This window comes from Marmota marmota, unplaced genomic scaffold, assembly GCF_001458135.2.
Source record: "Marmota marmota marmota unplaced genomic scaffold, marMar, whole genome shotgun sequence".
Lineage (NCBI taxonomy): Eukaryota > Metazoa > Chordata > Mammalia > Rodentia > Sciuridae > Marmota > Marmota marmota.
In genome coordinates this window covers 14088093-14105428 of record NW_026000229.1, presented here as the reverse complement: position 1 = coordinate 14105428, position 17336 = coordinate 14088093, and the positions used below count along the sequence as shown (strand labels likewise).

The 17336-nt window shown below is 36.6% G+C and overlaps 1 protein-coding gene across 16 annotated transcripts in view; it reads left to right on the top strand.

The window, feature by feature from the left end:
* Positions 1 to 17336, top strand: part of Map2k5 (mitogen-activated protein kinase kinase 5) — a 243479-nt gene that overhangs the window by 103976 nt on the left and 122167 nt on the right. For all 16 annotated transcript variants that reach the window (XR_007343974.1, XM_015480492.2, XM_048793802.1 and 13 more), the window contains one exon: positions 6167 to 6215. Coding sequence is in view for 15 of the 16 variants with exons in the window: in XM_015480492.2 (XP_015335978.1) it covers positions 6167 to 6215 (49 nt within the window). In the remaining variant the exon portion in view is untranslated. The remainder of the gene's footprint in view (positions 1 to 6166; positions 6216 to 17336) is intronic.

Below are 17336 nucleotides of genomic sequence, written 5' to 3'. Positions count from 1 at the left end.
ATGGACCGCTTCCTTCCCCCGTCTCGAACCCAGAATTCAGCCCTGAGTACGGTGCTTGCACGGCTGGCAGAAACTGCAGCGCTGTATCCCTGCGTCGCTATCTCCTCGTTTCCCAGCGCGCGCTGCAGACTCTAGCCGCGGGGTGATTTGCTGAATAAGCAGTGTTACCCTCCGTGCGACAAACCTCTTGCGTTTGAGTCCCCGTAGCCAATCCTCGTGCGATGGAAATCCTTCCTCCAGGTTCCGGAGCACCCCACTATTGCTGGAAATTCCTAACAAGATATCCTTTAGCCGTCCTGACTTGTCATACTCCCACACAGTGAAGCAGCACACGGGGGCAATGCACTCCCCTCGCCGCCATCTTCCTCTCTCGAGATGAGACTTTTGACAGGCAAAATTCTTGAAAGAAAATCTATGAAGTGAAAAAACAATCATAATCCATCTTATTACCCATTTGTTGTTGTTCAGTTATCTTAAGTTTATACCAGAGAAGAGACACAACAAAAAGGCAAATATATATATCAGGTGCCAAAACCCAGGGAGCAGTGCAACATCTTGCTAATGCTCCAGACAAGAGTGTGTATTTGCCTTGTCAAACACCTCACTGTCCCCAAAAGAAATGCCTCACGAAACCTTTACCATCGGACAGTGCGACATTTTGCTACTGTCCCAGACAGGAGGTCATGTCTCACCTTTTCTATATCCTGGGTTTGCAGAAACCATAGTGATCAGGTTGACCACTAGAATTTTCAGCCTCTTCAAAAGATAACTAGTGTTTTGGACATGTTGTAGTTATAGGCGTAAAATTAGTAAATACTTAAAAGTCCAAATCATTAAAAACATGCAAAAAATGCTACTTTGCTCTTAAATATTTTTGCAATCTTTTTTATGTTCTTGATTTTTTTCATTTTTTTTATCAACTACAACTAGGAGCTTATTCCCTTTGTCATTAAAAGCAGCTTTTCTGTTTCCTGATTTCACTAATAAACTGATGAAATATATCAACTAAACTAACATTTCTGTGTAAGTTCCAGGTTTCAAATTTGGAATAATGTAGGCTAAACAGTGTCTAAGAGAAGTCATAGGGTGGTATAATAGTAAACAATTGCTAAACTAAAGGCACTCTGATAACTTAAATGGTTTAATGCAGAACAAAGTGATTATATCATGTACCATTTAATTAAATGGCTTATTTTCACATTCATTATACATCAAACTGACAACTCAAATTCTTTAATCCAACATGAACACTTATTTAGTCTTAGTTCATTGTAATTCACAGCTTTCCTTTTTTCTCTCTAATTATTGGTGTGAACTGCTCAAGGTGATGAGAACTTTCTTTTCTGATGCTATTGCTGCTAAGTAGCTTCTAATCTACATGTGTAGGTAGATTCATATGAAATCTGAGTACTTAAATCACTTGTTTAGATGAAAATAAAAATGTTTCATTTCCTTTTCTAATCTCAGGGGGGGATGGAATGCTTTGTGGCTTTTGGCAGTTATTGGCTCTAAAGTTTAATAACACGTATGATAAAGGGTGAAAAAAAGCAAAGAATGTAAACTGAAAAAAAAAAGAAATTTACAAGTTCTGTGTACTCAATTATCTATTGAACTTGGCAAAAATAGAGCCTGCCTTCTTTGGTAGAGAAGCGTGTTTTTCTGGGACATCATAAACCTTGCCTGCCTCTCGTGTGGGGCAGCCAAGCAAGGCCACTGCTCTTTTCTTTTGGAGTGGGATGGCTAGGAAGTGGACACAGTCAGCAGAAAAAATAAGCAAGCTTTAAATACAGGGCTTGCCTATTGGGTAACTGAAAATATGACAGATTATTTTAGTGACAGTTGTTAAAACAAATGCTCATTCAAGTCATTGATAATATGCCCTTACATTTTTTAAATTTGGGGGTGATTTCTTAAGTATGTCCAGTTTCTCCAGCTTTTATGGTTCATCAGATTATAGTAATGAAAACTGCTTATGGCTGGAGTAGAAGAAAGGCTTTTGATAATTTTGCTCTTCTTGTCGCTTTTCAAGAACTCTGCTGGGGTCTTAAGCTTGTATAATACCTTCAAAGTATTTGTGTGTGTGTGTGTGTGTGTGTGTGTGTGTAATCTGAGTAGGTCCCAAAATTGGATAATCCTTTGTTGAAACCAACATATGCCAGATTGGCACATGGCTAACGCCTGACACTGGGAGGACTGTGCCAATTAAAATATGACTAGCAGATTAATAGGTCAAAGGTCATGATTTGTAAAATACATGTTCTAATAAGCCTGGTTGGATTTCCAGTATTTGTGGTTCTTTTTCCTATAATGTTCCAAAGATAACATCAACTTCTTTCCCTTGAGTTCCCTTAGTGGGCCAAGAAAGCACATGAGTATAGTTTTAGCTGATGCCAAGTTTAAAGGATCAGGATCAAGATGGGAAATAGGTGTATGTTGAATACTTCTTGTCCCAATCATTGTTATAAGTTGATATACAAATATTATGTCATTTAGTCTTTATAGCAACCCTATAAACTTCAGACTGTTGAATATATGTTGTATTATGCAACATGAGGTTTAGGAAAGTTAAATAACTTACCTAGAGTTATTGTCTAATTAGTGCCAATTTGAACACAGGGCTATCTAACCCCAGGCCCAGGGCTGTCGAACTCCAGGCCCATTGCTCTTTTATGCAGCTTTCCTAAGAGTCTCAGTGGGAGGAAATAAGAGGGAGAAGTGAAGGTGAGAACTAGTTTAAAAAAAAGAGAAGAGGGCTGGCAGGAGCTCAGTGATAGAGTGCTTGTCTGGCATATGCAAGGCCTAGGTTTGTTTTCTAGTACCACCCAAAAAGAAAAAAAAGGGGGGATAAAAAAATTACAAGTGAAAGATTAATGAAGTAATACATATAATTGCTTCAGATTAATTTTGAGACCAGGTCTCATTGTGTTGCCCAGGCTGGTCCCGAACTCCTGGACTCAAGTGAACCTCCTGCCTCAGCCTTACAAGTAGCAGGGACTCCAGGTGTGCACGACTGCACCCAGCGTCAGATTCTTTTCATGTCTTAGAACTACATTTAAGGCATCCCTTTTTCCTCAAGTGAACTTTATTTTCCAGGTTTTAATGATCTGGCATGCAAGGCAAGCCCATAGAGCCAAAGTTCATTACAGGATTGACCTCTGTCAGCCTCTGTGATATGTTGTTCAAATTTTCTCTTGTAGGATATATGGCAGGAGGGAATTTTTCCTTGAAGAAATCCATATAAACTGTCTGATTTCAGCCTTCCAACCTGCTCCATGATTTTTATCCACTATTCATTTGAATCTGGTCTCCTGTAAAAAGGAATGCTTTCCTGCCATCTAACACATTTTATTTTTCCTCACATTTTTGAAGCAGTGACACAGTGTACTGTATTTTGAGTGCTAATGTTGATTGAAGTTGTCCCTGAAAGGATGTGTACTTGACATGTCAAGGAGTGAGTGATTGACAGCAGATATAAATACTTTTAGTGTCAAGGCTTTGTCAAGTCATTGTTTTGAAACCTAGCCTACTGAATACCCATAATACTTTCTAAATTTTCAATAGATAGATTTCTAGCTCATTTTACACTGATACTTAAATGCTTTAAAGGAAAATGTAGTCTATTTTGATAGTTGGAAGAATAGTTTCTTTTCGAATCTCTAAAAAATTTATAATTTTAGCAGTATCATAAAATCAAGATACTATTTGTTTTACCTTTTTACTACTTGACAATCTGAATATGTTGGATTGCCTCCCCTTTGTGGAGTGTTTTCAGATTATTCGCTTTGTTGAAACAATTTTAGTGGTTTGCTGTCTATAATGGGCAGGCTTTATAATACACAATAATTTATTTTTTAAAAAATATTTATGTTTTAGTTTTAGTTGGACACAATACCTTTATTTTATTTATTTTTTACATGATGCTAAGAATCGAACTCAGGGCCTTGCATATGCTAGTTGAGCACTCTACCACTGAGCCACTACCCCAGCCCAATATTCAACAATTTCTAAGTTGAAAACACCCAGACTCCTCAGAACTAAGGCTAAATAAGGTAACCTCCTACAACTCAAAGAGAAAACTGTATTCATTATTGATAGTATTATTATAAACATTTAAAGAAATACCTTGTCCTTTTTTCTGTTATAAAATTATCATTAATGTTTTTTACTTAATTTTTAAAAAATTTTTGGTTGACATAGCAATTATGTATTTATGGAGAACAGTTGACATTTCAATACATGTGTATAATGTATATTGCATTATTAATATTTTAACATTTCCTTTTTTATGTTTAACTTTTCAGAATATATTTTATTGTAATGTCTCATTCCAAATTTTAGAAGAAATAATTTTCTATAACAATGTATTTTTTTCTCTTAGAATCGATAGCATATAATAGAATTGATCATACCATGTTAGCAAATCTTTCAGGAGTACATTCTACTCTATGAGAACAATTAAAATATGTTAACCTCTGCTCTATATTAATTGGTATAGATTGTTGTCTTCTACCTCTTTAGTAGAAGTAGTTGGTTTTCTCCCTTTGCATTTCTGTTTTTAATGTTGCCCTTAGTCTTTCTTGATCAACTGAAATCTTTCTGTATTTAGCCCCAGCCCTCTTTTTGTCATTTTAAGATATTAAACCACTCATTACTTTTCATTGTGGTAAGTGTTCTTGTTAATATAGCTCTGACTACCTAATATTTTCTATAATGATGGGTACTTTTAAATTCTTCTGGGAAGTTTTGAGTTTCATAATTATGGTATCTAATTACCAATTGCCAACCTTGAAATTGTAAGTGTATGTTCATGTGCCTACAGGATCAATGGTTGTGAATAAAAGGTATGTCTCCCTGTACAACAATCTTTGTATAAAGATTTTGCAAGTTTCATTTTTGCAGTGCTGGTGATTGACTCCAGAGCCTCACCTCATGCAGTTGGGCTTTTAGGTTTTTAACAGCAACCTCTGATTAGATTTTCCACATAGAAGTTCACACTTGTAACCTTTGTACTTAAGATCTTTAAAATGTCTTTATTCAATATCTCATTGGCTGATTATTCTTAACTCTAGCCTATTACAGACAAAACCTCAAATCTAATTCCAAATGTTTGTATTTTCTCATTTTGTGACCTGTGCTTTCAGTATTGTCTGTGTGATTCCTCCACATACATGCTTTACACCAGAATTTTCTTGGTATATTTTATTCCTTCCTACGATGATAATTTTTTGAAGTTTTTAAAAAACTTTTTATATTGAAATTATTTTAAATTTACAAAAAAAAAGTTGTGAGAATAATACAAAGAATTCCTGCAGATGATTCATAGAGGTTCCCCAATTAACATTTTAACACATTTGGTGAAAATATCTTTTTCCCTTGACTTTCTTGTGAAGGTGAGGGCTTCCTGACTAATGGTAGGAAAAATGATTCCTGTTCTATGCACTGCCTTATTTTATTAGTTAACTTTTTAGAAATTTCTCAGGCTGGGGATGTAGCTCAGTGATAAAGCATGTGCTTAGCAACACACACACACACACACACACACACACAAACACACACATACACACTCTCCTTGTTCGAAAATGTCTTGACTTCAAACAAAATCATACAGAAGTATAAACAATTTTTTTTTTGTCCTTTTTTTTCTGTCCCTCTCCTCCCCTGCCTGTAGCACCATTAAGAGTTTAGTATAGGGCTGGGGATGTGGCTCAAGCGGTAGCTCGCTCGCCTGGCATGTGTGCAGCCCCGGTTCGATCCTCAGCACCACATACAAACAAAGATGTTGTGTCTGCTGAAAACTTTAAAAAAAAATTTTTTTAATTCTCTCTCTCTCTCTCTCTCTCTCTCTCTCTCTCTCCCCCCCCTCCCTTTCCCTCTCCCTCTCTCCCTTTAAAAAATATTTTTTTAAAAAAAGAGTTTAGTATATAGCCTTCCAGATCATTTTGTATACATAGACTTCTTTCTTTCACTTGGCGTACTTTATCTTCAGAACATTATAAACTAACTAAGTAGGAACATGTAGCTTTGTCCCCACAGAAACTGGCACAGAAATGGGAGATGTTCAATAAAGCTTGTTGGTTTCTAGACTTATAAAAGAAAAATTACAGTTGATATGTTTAACTGTTGAAAGTTCCCCATAATTGTACTGTTTTTTCTTTCATAAATTTAGGTTGTTAAAGGCCTTACCTATTTGTGGAGTTTAAAGATTTTACACAGAGGTATGTGCTGGGTTATAAGCTCTGATTTAATTTGAGGTGGGGTGGGGTGAAGCTCTCTAGATACCTTGATTTTTAAAGTGGGAAAATGATCTGACATTTATGCTAGCTGATATATTTGGAAGTCAAAAAGATGCTTGTTTATGTTGGGGTTGCTTTCTTCCTTTTATTTTCTTCTTTCTCTCATTTATATTATAAACTTGGTGTTATATTTTTGTGAATCACATTTACCAAATATGTAAAAAGATATTTCATAGTGTTTGAAAGTGACAGGATCTAATTGACTTACTTAACTCTAGGTAGTGCAAAACCTTCACTTTTTGTTCAGTTGCACCCTGCCTTTTATTAATATTTCAGACATCATTATGTATTGTTCCTTAAGAGATTGCTCATATACCTGGAAAGTAAAACTTGAAGTAAGGAAGTGGTGATAGCATCAGAAACAATCCCTTGATTGAGTCACAAAACACATGAGAAAATAATCAGAAGACTGTTGAAAGTTGCAAAAGGAATCTCCTCGTGTTTTTTTAATGTTCCCAAAATGTCTAAATTCATTTGCAGCAAATTATTAAGTGAGAAAGAGACTATAACAAAGCAACTTCAGGGCCTAATGCTAAAATAGTGCTGTTTGATTTTACACATCTCCTCATCCTAGCTTTATGTACATTCGGAGAATGAAACAGCATACAATTAGATGTAATTAAAGGAAAGTATTTTTTTTAAAGGTATAAATCAAGAAAGGGAGAAAACAACTGATATCATCAAGTGTATTATCATATCTGTCACCAAGCATTATTTTCTTTTGTGGGTGGTTTTAATTCCTAGTGATTTCAATTTCTTCTTAAATTCTTTCTCTTAAAGAAGATATTTAGATTTTAACAAGTAAACTATTCAGTTCTTGAAGTTGTTATGTTAATTAAATGGAATCATAAGCTATGCATGCCTGTAATCCCAGTGACTTGGGGGGTTGAAACAGAAGGGTTGTGAGTTTGAAGTCAGCCTCAGTATTTTAGCAAGACCTGTCTCCAAAAGAAGAGGGAGTATAGGGATGTCGGGATATAGATCAGTGGTAAAGTACCATTAAGTTTAGTCCCCAGTCCCCGCCCCCCGCAAAATCATAAACCAAATTTTTTATTAAAGATACTCTATCTCAATATCATAGTTGGGACAGAATATAAATGCAGGGTGAATAAACTGAGCTGAGCTGTATTAGTATTACTTTCCCTGGGTATAAATCAGTGTGTAGACACATCTGGTGAGTGAAAGAAAAATGAAACATTTTTCACCATCAAGATTAAGGGAATGTTATTTAACATTATGTGGCTTATATTGTTCCTTTCTGTTCCCTGTCCTTCTACCTCTGTATACCCATCAACCCATAAAGTGGTTAAGCCATTTTAATAGGAATTAACCCAGTGGTCAATTCTCATCGTTTCATTGTTTTTTGTTTTTTGTTTTTTGTTTTTTGTTTTTTTTGAGCACCTGCTGTCCATTTGACTAAGAAACTAGAGGAAGACTTAGAGCTCAGTCACAGAGCCTTCATTAGAAGGACTATACCATGAAATGAGAGTGTGTGATGAACATGAGTCTTCGGACCATTCTGTACTCCAGGTGTGCAGGATCGTTCTGGCTTGTGGTGAATTGTCCTAGCCATAACTTCCTGAAACAATTTAGTAGCACCAAGAACTCTAAGTGCAGCAAAATATGTTTTAGATATTCTGAAATCAACTTGGCTTTTCTTCTTTAAAATTAGAAATCATGCTGACAAGTTGATGTACCTCTGATATTCCTGTGTCTGTATTATTTGGTTTTAGTTTTACTCTGTGTTTGAGAGAAATCACTGCATTTTTTAATTTTAATTGAGATCTTGATAGACATGTTTCAAATGGTTTTATCTAGATTGGAAAATGAAGTGTGGGCTCAGATTCCTAGAACAATGATCCTGTGGTCTCTGGGCAAATATGGTTGACCAGAGCTCTCAGAGAGTGGCAGTTGCTGGTTGTAGCTCAGGCGAAGAAAGAGCTTTACGATTTGTGATGGATGTGGGCTGCAGTGAAGTGATGCATGCCCTATTTGAGGGAAGGAAGGTTTCAAAAGAGAATCTGAACTTGTACTTTTCTTTTCAGTCTTTGCTGACTCAGCCAATCCCCACAGAGTAGCCCACTATAAAATACCACTGTTGTGGGAAGATGTGAGTGAGGGCCATGCTGGTGGGCCAACAGATCCTCTCAAGGATTGAGTTCTCAGTAGGGGCCAGGGAGTGTATGTGCATGTATGCCTGTCTGTCAGGGAAAACCAGTGAATTACAGTGCCGATGAACAGTAGTTCATGGGCACTCAGCAGTAGAAATCAGTAGGCTGTGGTAATAGACCTCATTAAATATACTTACATGTTTCCTAGCTATTCATGGAAACTTTTACCTTCTAGATTTAAAAGCATGTGTTTTTTATTGAAGAACAGAAGAAGCCAGATGTCCCTGAAGACTTTTGTAAAGCATTGTAATGAGAAATTTACCCTAGATTGAGTAGCTGTTAACTTAATATTTTAGAGGTTTTGTCCATATTTAATAACTTGGGTTCCATAAAACTAAGATTAAAGATGCCTTTTTATTTACCAAAAGCTATTTAATTTTCTCCTTGATTAAAAAATTGTAGCTTTTTAGATGAGTTCAATCAGGCAATTAAAGATCAGAGCTTTTAAGTTCAGCTAAGGCAATTAAGTAGGTAATATACTTGTTTATACGCTTTTGCTATATGAGCTTATTGCTGTACCTTCTTAAAAGCACATATACTCATTTTTGCTTCCTCTGATTGATGATGGGAATTCTAGCTGAATATGTGTCACATTGTCAAATCAAAGACAGGTCCTTTTTCAAGAAGTGGGAGAGCCTGGTCAGGCTTTGTGAGAGGACAAACAGGGAAAAGAAGATGATGAGATAAAATACTGACAAGTCATCTAAGCTTCTCCTTTGTCTTGGTCAATGTACCTGGGTTCTCCTCTGAGTGTTGGTTTCTGATGCTACCCCAAAAAACCAGCATAGCAAGAAAAAAGGAGACACTGATTTATACTTATGAGCCCAAATTTTTAAAAATTAAGAATGGAAGGCTGGGGTTGTGGCTCAGCGGTATAGTGCTCACCTAGCAGGCACAGAGCACTGGGTTTGATCCTCAGCACCACATAAAAATAAAATAAAGGTATTGTGTCCAACTAAAAACAAAATATTAAAAAAAAAAGAATGGAGATATGTTCAATCACCTAACATAAAAAGAGACAAACTCTTTCTTACAAATAAATGGTTTCCTTGGAATGCCAAATTCATTCCCGAATTTTTACCTATAGAAAATGTACATAGAAATAGAATATTGTAGAACTTACAAAATATAGCTAATGACTTCCAAACAAATTGTTGAGAATCTGGAGTCTTTCCCTTAGTGTATCCAGTGAAGATCATAGAATGAAATCTGAGCAGTAATCAGTGACAGAGCACCATCCCATGAGGCTTGTTAGTGTGGCCAGAGTTTATTTGGTAGTGTTTTATGTCAACTGGGAGTTGTTGGGAATTCAAATACAGTAGTCACTATTCATAGTGGATCATCGTATATTATATTTAGTCAGTTGTTACTATTGTTTATTTTCGTCTTTAATATTTGGCTGAGATTATATGTGTAAGAGTACTTTATAGCCTATCAAATACTCATGTGCTTTTATTAAAATTTTGAATTGATCACTTTATTCTGTTAATAAGGCTACCCCACTCCAAAAACCAGCCAAGGAGAGAGTTTACTATACTTTATATTACTGGATCAAAAATTTTGTAAATCTTTTCTCTAAGATAAAGCAAACATACGATGATACCACAAGAGGACATAATTATTTCAAATGTTTGAAATTCCCACCAAGATTAACTACTATGGAAAAACTGTCCTTATCAGAAGGCATACGTGAGAGCCCTGTATAACATTGCTGACTGTGGGTAAAAGCAAAGAAAATGAATAGTGAGAAAGTCTATTAGGCCAGATCAGACACTACAGCAAACATTGCAGCTTAACTTCAAAACATACATCGCCACTAATGAGGTGAGAGCCCTGCATATTAATAAACCTGCAGCTCTAGTCATAGCCATCATTACCCACATCAAACACAAATACGAGTTTAACACCTATGCCATTTCTTTGGAAGATGTGAGAATGCCCTGGCAGTAACTGCTCTCTCTTTCCCTGAGGATAAAAAATAGAAATGGAATGGTAATGAGAATAGAACTTAGATTAAGAAAATAAAACTGGTAATCATTCTGGGGTGATCTTACACAGAGAGAGAAGTTTATAAAAAGAGAAAAACCTAGATAGTTGGTGTCCCAGGATTTGTGTGTGTGTGTGTGTGTATAGCGTTTCATTAACTTTCTCTAATAGGAAAGCCTTAAAAGTATTTTTGCAGAAATTCTAGAGATGAATGCGGTCCAAAGAGATCTGTGTAGAGAAACTAAGTCTTATAGGTTCTACTCCTAGCTTTTTATTCTGCTCATGAATCTGGCCTCATGCTGATCTTCCACCCAGTCTTACCTTATATGCAAAAGCCAGTATGGTTAGCTTACTCATTCAGCAGTTATTTATTTTATACCTACTATGATCCAGGCACTGGCCTAAGTACTTGGAATACTTCAGTATATAAGACACAAGATTTCTATATTCATGGAACTTATATTCTAGCAGGGGTACATGAGATAGGAAATAATCCAAAAGCAAAACCACAGTAAGTGAAGACAGCATGTGTTAGGAGGTAGGTAGTTACACGGAGAAAAGAAAAAGTAGGTGAAGTACATGGAGGCAAAGGGGAGGGTGCAATATTAATCAAAGTAGTCCTCCTGGAGAAAATGGCCTTAGAATGGCCTTGAAGGAGTGGAACTTGTCAAGATGACATGTGTGGGAACAGTTAGAACAGAAGCTAAAGATGGGCATGTGCATAGAGCACTCAGAGGCTGGCAGAGGCCAGTGCGTCTGAAGCCAAGTGTAGGGGGACAAGGGTAGAATCAGATGTTAGGAAACTGTTTTGGTACTCAGATGATTTACTGGATCAGGGAGATGGTGGCAGATTCCAACTATACCATGTAATTCCATTTATATGACATTCTGAAAAAGGCATATTTATAAGGACAGAAAATGCATCAGTAGTTGATATACATTAGTGGGCAGAGGAAGGATTGGTTGGCTATAAAGGTACAAGGGAGCCTTTGGGGCTGTTGGGAATATTCTATATCTTGATTCTAATGGTGGTTACGTGACTATCTATTTGTTGGAACACAAGTATCTATATCTGTATCTAATTTTAAAAGGGTGACTTTAAAATTAGATACAGATATTATGCCTCAGAAAATCAGTTTTAGAGAGAAAGCCTTTTTTAGATGTTCTACTTTAAAAAGAAATTTCACCTCTTAAAACACTATATTCTTTCAAAGGGTCTTGGCTATTCTGTGATTCCATGGCTCATGACAAATCCTACCTAGGTTTAGTCTAATAATCCAGTAGCTTAAAACCAAGCAGACAGACAAAGCAGAATAACTCTTCATGATTTAAAGAGCATCTACAATGCCAGATGCCAGAAAGAACCAAAGGCTAGGGGAAAGGGTGGCAGATAAAGGGTAAGAGGGAGAAAAAATTAGAAGTTGCAATTGTCATTGGCACAATTCGGAGCATCTGGAAATTGGACAAAGTTTGCTTTTCCTTCAGTAAGTCACATACACCCCACCCCCAAGATATTACTAAGAACTGCAAATGTGCAGCACTGACCTGGCCTGTTGGGCAATTTTTAAGGTTCAGTTTCTAAGAAGGAATAAAACTTTGCTTGTCATTCCCGCTTCAGTCCTGCTGACTGGCTTCCATGCTGGGTGAGCCTGGACAGGCAGGTCTCTGCTGTTCTCTGCATCTTAGTTGGCTCATGCATATGTACAGGAGAGGGGCTGGATGACCACTCAGGTTCCTTCACAAACCAGGGTTCTGGGCTTGGGAATGTCAGGACTGAAGGAAGTGTGATGGGTTGACGAGGTAGAGGTACAGAGTAAATGACATTCAGGAAAAGAAAGAGAAAAGGTGAGAAATGCTGAAAGCATGAAAATAATAATAATAATAATGAATATTTGTCAAGCACTTACTCTTTACCGGTCACTGAGTGCTTAATGTGTACAAACCATTTTAAAATGTTCCTTCAAAATAAGGAATTCTTGGGAATACAAAATATTTTTTTAGATGAAGTATAAACAAATAATGGAGAACTAAAGCAGTGTGGTTTAGCTGAGACAAAGGTTGCTTTCTAAGCCAGATTAATGGAATCAAATCAGAAGACATCTTTGAGAGAAAAAGTTTTTGAAGTATAAAGACACTGAAAATCAAGTATTATCCTTAATAAAGAATTATAAAAAGGATATGTAGAGTCACAACTTGGATGGAAAGCAGGAACGTCCCTTTTAAAGGTCTTTTTTTTATTTTGAAATAATTGTAGATCCACAGGAGGTTGACAAAATATGTACGAGGAGGTCTGATTCAAGGGCATCCTTTTTAAAGAAGGAAATTTGGAAGAAAATTGAAGGCTGATAATCCAAAGGAGTGTAGGCAGGTAAATGTTATATATCTGCTATTGCCTTTCAAATGAAATCAGTGTGAATTGTAAAGTTAAAAAACACTATAAGAATGTTCATACCATATCTAAAAAGTATGCACTAAAAGAAAAGAGATGGTAGAAGTGAAACTTTTGAATATCTTAGGAAAGAAATTTTAATGTCAAGGTGGCAGATTATAGGAGCACGTCTTAAGTTGGGATTTGTGGCAGAACTCAATTAGGGAAATGATCCTTTGCTGGATAAGGTCATTCTTTAATGAAAGATGTTGGAAAGCATTAAGTACCAATAAAAAATTAACCTAATTAACTTTAAGTAATTTATGATGAAATGTAGTTTACACAAAACTTGCATAACAAATCTCTTTTGCAGAAATCTATATAGTTTGTGCTTAACTGTGGGTTACAGTAAGTTTTGAAATAATCTAAGCTATATTTTTGTTTTCTGGAAGATCAGACAGTTTTTTAAAGGACTGGTTAGTGTTTAAGGAATCCAAGTCAATTTAAAGGAGTCATCCCCAGTTGGTTTTATGTTACATTGGGAAATGCTGAGAGGTCTGGGTGTGGGGAATATCTTTCCCTGAGCTCTAGAACTGCTTAGTCAGATGGATCTGGAAGGGGGAGTTTGTGTTAAGCAAGTATTAGTGGTGAGAGTCCCAATTGCACCTTAGCTCCTGTTCAAAAATGCTTTGGATATTGTCCTTTAAATGCAAATATTACATGACAGTGTTAGAGTAGATCATAAGTCATGAATATTTATGTTTTTGAAAAAAAATAAATAAAATGGCTTAGCCCATGAACTGAGGTAAACAGACTAGTTGAATGAATTTGGGTTGTTGGTTTTTCTGCAGCTCCGACTAGCCACACAAATGAACCCCTCTAGAAATTAAGCCTCCTTCCCCGTGTTGGTTATTCGCTCTCATTGCCTCAGGTGGTCACTGGGAATTTCTGTATGTGTGGTAATGATTTTCAAAAGGACAAGAAACCCTACTCATCATTACTTAAAATTGTTCTTTTAAATGAGTATGTGCCTAAAATATATAAAACATTCTCAAAACTCAACATTAAAATAACCCAATCCAATTTGCAGTGGACAGAAGCCATGGAGACATTGTCCTAAAGAGGATCTACAGATAGCACATAAGCTTATGAAAAGATATGCAGCATCATTAGCCTTTAGGGTAATGCAAATTACAGCCACCATGAGCTATTACTAAACACCTATCAGAATAGCTAATATAATAGTGGCAACACCAAATACTGGTGAGGATGCAGAGAAATCAGACCACTAATACATTGCTGGTAGGAATGAAAGATGATAGAGCCCCACAGTTGGCATTTCCTACAAAACTAAACATGCAGCTACTCATATGACCTGGCAGTTGCACTTATAGACATTTATGCCAGAGGTATGACCTGTGCACGAATGTTTGTAGTAGCTTTATTCATATCACCCCCAAACTGGAAACAACCCAAATGTCCTTAAGAAGGCGAATGGTTAAGCCAGCTGCAGTGCACTCTACCAGCCAATGCTGCTCAGCAGTAGAAGAAAACTAGAAAACTAACACGGAACCTGGATGAGTCACCAGAGGATTGTGCTGAGTGAAAAAACCAGTCACAAAGACTGTGTCCCATATAATTCCATTATATAGAATTCTTGAATTGATAAAATTATAAAACAGAAGGCGGATTTGTGGTTGTCAGGGCCTAATAAGGGAATGGAGGATAGGATGGAAATGGGTATGGCTATAAAAAGGCGTGAAGAAGGATCATTATTTTCACAGAAATGTTCCCTATCTTGATTTCAGTGTCAGTATCTGGTAGTGCTATTCTACTATAGTTTTACAGAATGCAGACATTAGAGGAAACTGAGTAGAAGATGAGCATTATGTCTCTGTGTTATTTCTTACAACAGCATCTGAATTTACAGTTATCTTTAAAAGTTTAATATAAAAACATGTATAGCAATATATAAACATAAAGACATAGCAATGTGTAGAAAGAAATATCTTTGTGCATATGAGAGAGAAAAGGAATATCTTTCTGCATTTCCTGTATGCAAGTGGAATCCTTATTCAGAGAAGGTGGTCCTAGACTTAGTTTTTCTCTTTCATATGCATCTGTGATAGGATCTGATCAAGATAGAATCATCCCTTTTGGGACACTAAGAGAGTAAGGAACCCAAGGGAAAGTACCATACTACCCAAATCCCCCTCTGTTCTGAAAATGAGTATCAGTAGAAACCTTAGAAGAGACAGAAGCAAAGAGATTATATGCTATACAAGGAAGAAATGCAGGGAGGTTAGTCCCCCAATACTTCTGCCTAAAATTCTTCTGCCTCTGTAGTGAGTGAGACTTAAAGTAAATCATGTGATTGTTCTGTGTTTTGGCTCTCATTGTGTTTGACTCACTTTATGCTGTCCACTCTGGTGAGCCCTTGTCCAACTCATAGCAAGATGAACTTGTTATGGATGAATGTCTGACTCATCAAGCCCCACAGACAGATCTGATTATGGCTTCATGCCAGAGGCAAACCTGAATTTTAGGATTGATCAAAGGGAAGGGAACCCTACCTGTGTGATGGATGATAGTGTCATTTTTACCAGTAGAAGATGGAGGCCACAGTGAATTTATGGCACTGATTGTTTGCCAATGCTTATTTGTGGGATGAAAAAAATCGCATCATCGGGCTGGGGTTGTGGCTCAGTGGTAGAGCACTTGCCTCAAATGTGTGAGGCACTGAGTTCGATTCTCAGCACCACATATAAGTAAAAAATAAAGGTCCATCAACAACTAAAATGAATAAAATAAATAAAAAAATTTTTAAAAATTGCATCATCATTTTCCGGGGATAATATTTTTCTCCTTCAGTGTGGCATAATTGGAAGCCATCCTTTATTCTCTTTTCTAATATAAAAGCTTTATCCTCAAAGGATTCTGCCAAGTAGCATGGACAGGCAACACTAGCAATTGGACTGCTCCACGTCGTCTCTTTCTCCAGAGGTGTGATTAAAGGTGATCAGCGTTGCGAAAATCAAATCCAGACTTTCACTGTTGGAGGATTAAGTTTCTTCAGAATTGAGGTTGATAATTATAATAGTATAATATTTGTTATTAATATTGTCATTTGTTGAGTATCCCCTGTGTGCTACTGAGTCATATCTTTTCTGTATATAATTTTGTTTAATCTTTATGATAACCTTGTAGGGAAGGTATCACTGTATCTCCATTTACTAGATGAGGAATTGAGGTTCAAAGAGGCCAAATAAATAAGTTGCTCAGTCATAGGAAAGGCAGTAAGCGCTTAGTTATCTAATGGAAGAGCGCCCCTGGGGATCAGACCTAGATTTGTTTAAGTTCTGTTTCTTCCTCTTAATTCATCTCAGCTACCTGACCTTGGGTCATTGTCTTAACTTATTTGAGGTCATAGTGTTGTACCTGAGACACAGCAATTATTAATAGTTCAGACAGTTGTTTCCCAAGAATAGAAGCAAGAGATTGAGAGAAAACAGTTAGAAGCTCCCAAACTTCCCCCTATATCTCCTTTTCTTAGAGAGAACATTAGCTTGTGAGAAGTAGAAAGAACCTAAAGTAAAATCAGTTCATCTGTGACCTTCCCAGGTTTATCGAATTATTCAATGCCAAAGCATAGACAATCATCCAGCCTGCTAGTTCAAATGAGATTTATCTCATAATGCAGTTTGTTAAAGCTTAAGAGGTACAGTCAGAACCTCTGGTTGTGTGGCCTTGGAAAATTAATTTTATTAATTTAAGCTTCAATACCAGGTTAATAATAATACCAATCTCAAGGGTTACAATGAGAATTAAAGGAAATAACGCATGCTAATAATGGCTTAGCCCATTCCTGGCATATAGCAAGGGCCAAGTAAATATCATCTATTTTGATTATTGTTATTTAATTAAAACAATTTACCAGACTTGGTCCTCTGAACATGCCGCTCAAAGTCCAGTCTACAATCTTACGCTATATTTCTGCATTTAATGTATTCCTTTTTTTTTTTCCTTTTTTCTTTTTGGCTGAGCAGCATTTCAGTCCATAGGAATCTTACAATCAGTGGTATCTTGGGCTTGGGGAAGTAGGTTGTTCCAGAGTGAGAGCAGAATGAAGGTTTTTTTCTGATTCTCAGGAACTCATTCCTCCACCCCTGGGGTTTCTCAAACACTGACAAGAATATGTACACATTACAGGTAAATCTAAGATTCACCACTTTAGAAAGAAATCTCTTCCGTACTGTGGAAGAGTGAGAGAAGGAAGAATTGGGATGGCAAGCCTTTTTGTCCTTGGTATTAGCCTGCTAAGTGCCCCCATGTCTCCTCCTTTTCATCATGTGGAAAAGGGAAGCCATGTATGTTGCCTCCATTCTGAACTGAATCATGAGACTCTAGACAATAACTGCCATTTAGGATGGCTAATTATGCTGCTTAATTTTATTTAAGGCTTTTGCAAGAATATTTGGATGACCTACCCTTTATTATGTGATAGAGTGATTAGAATAA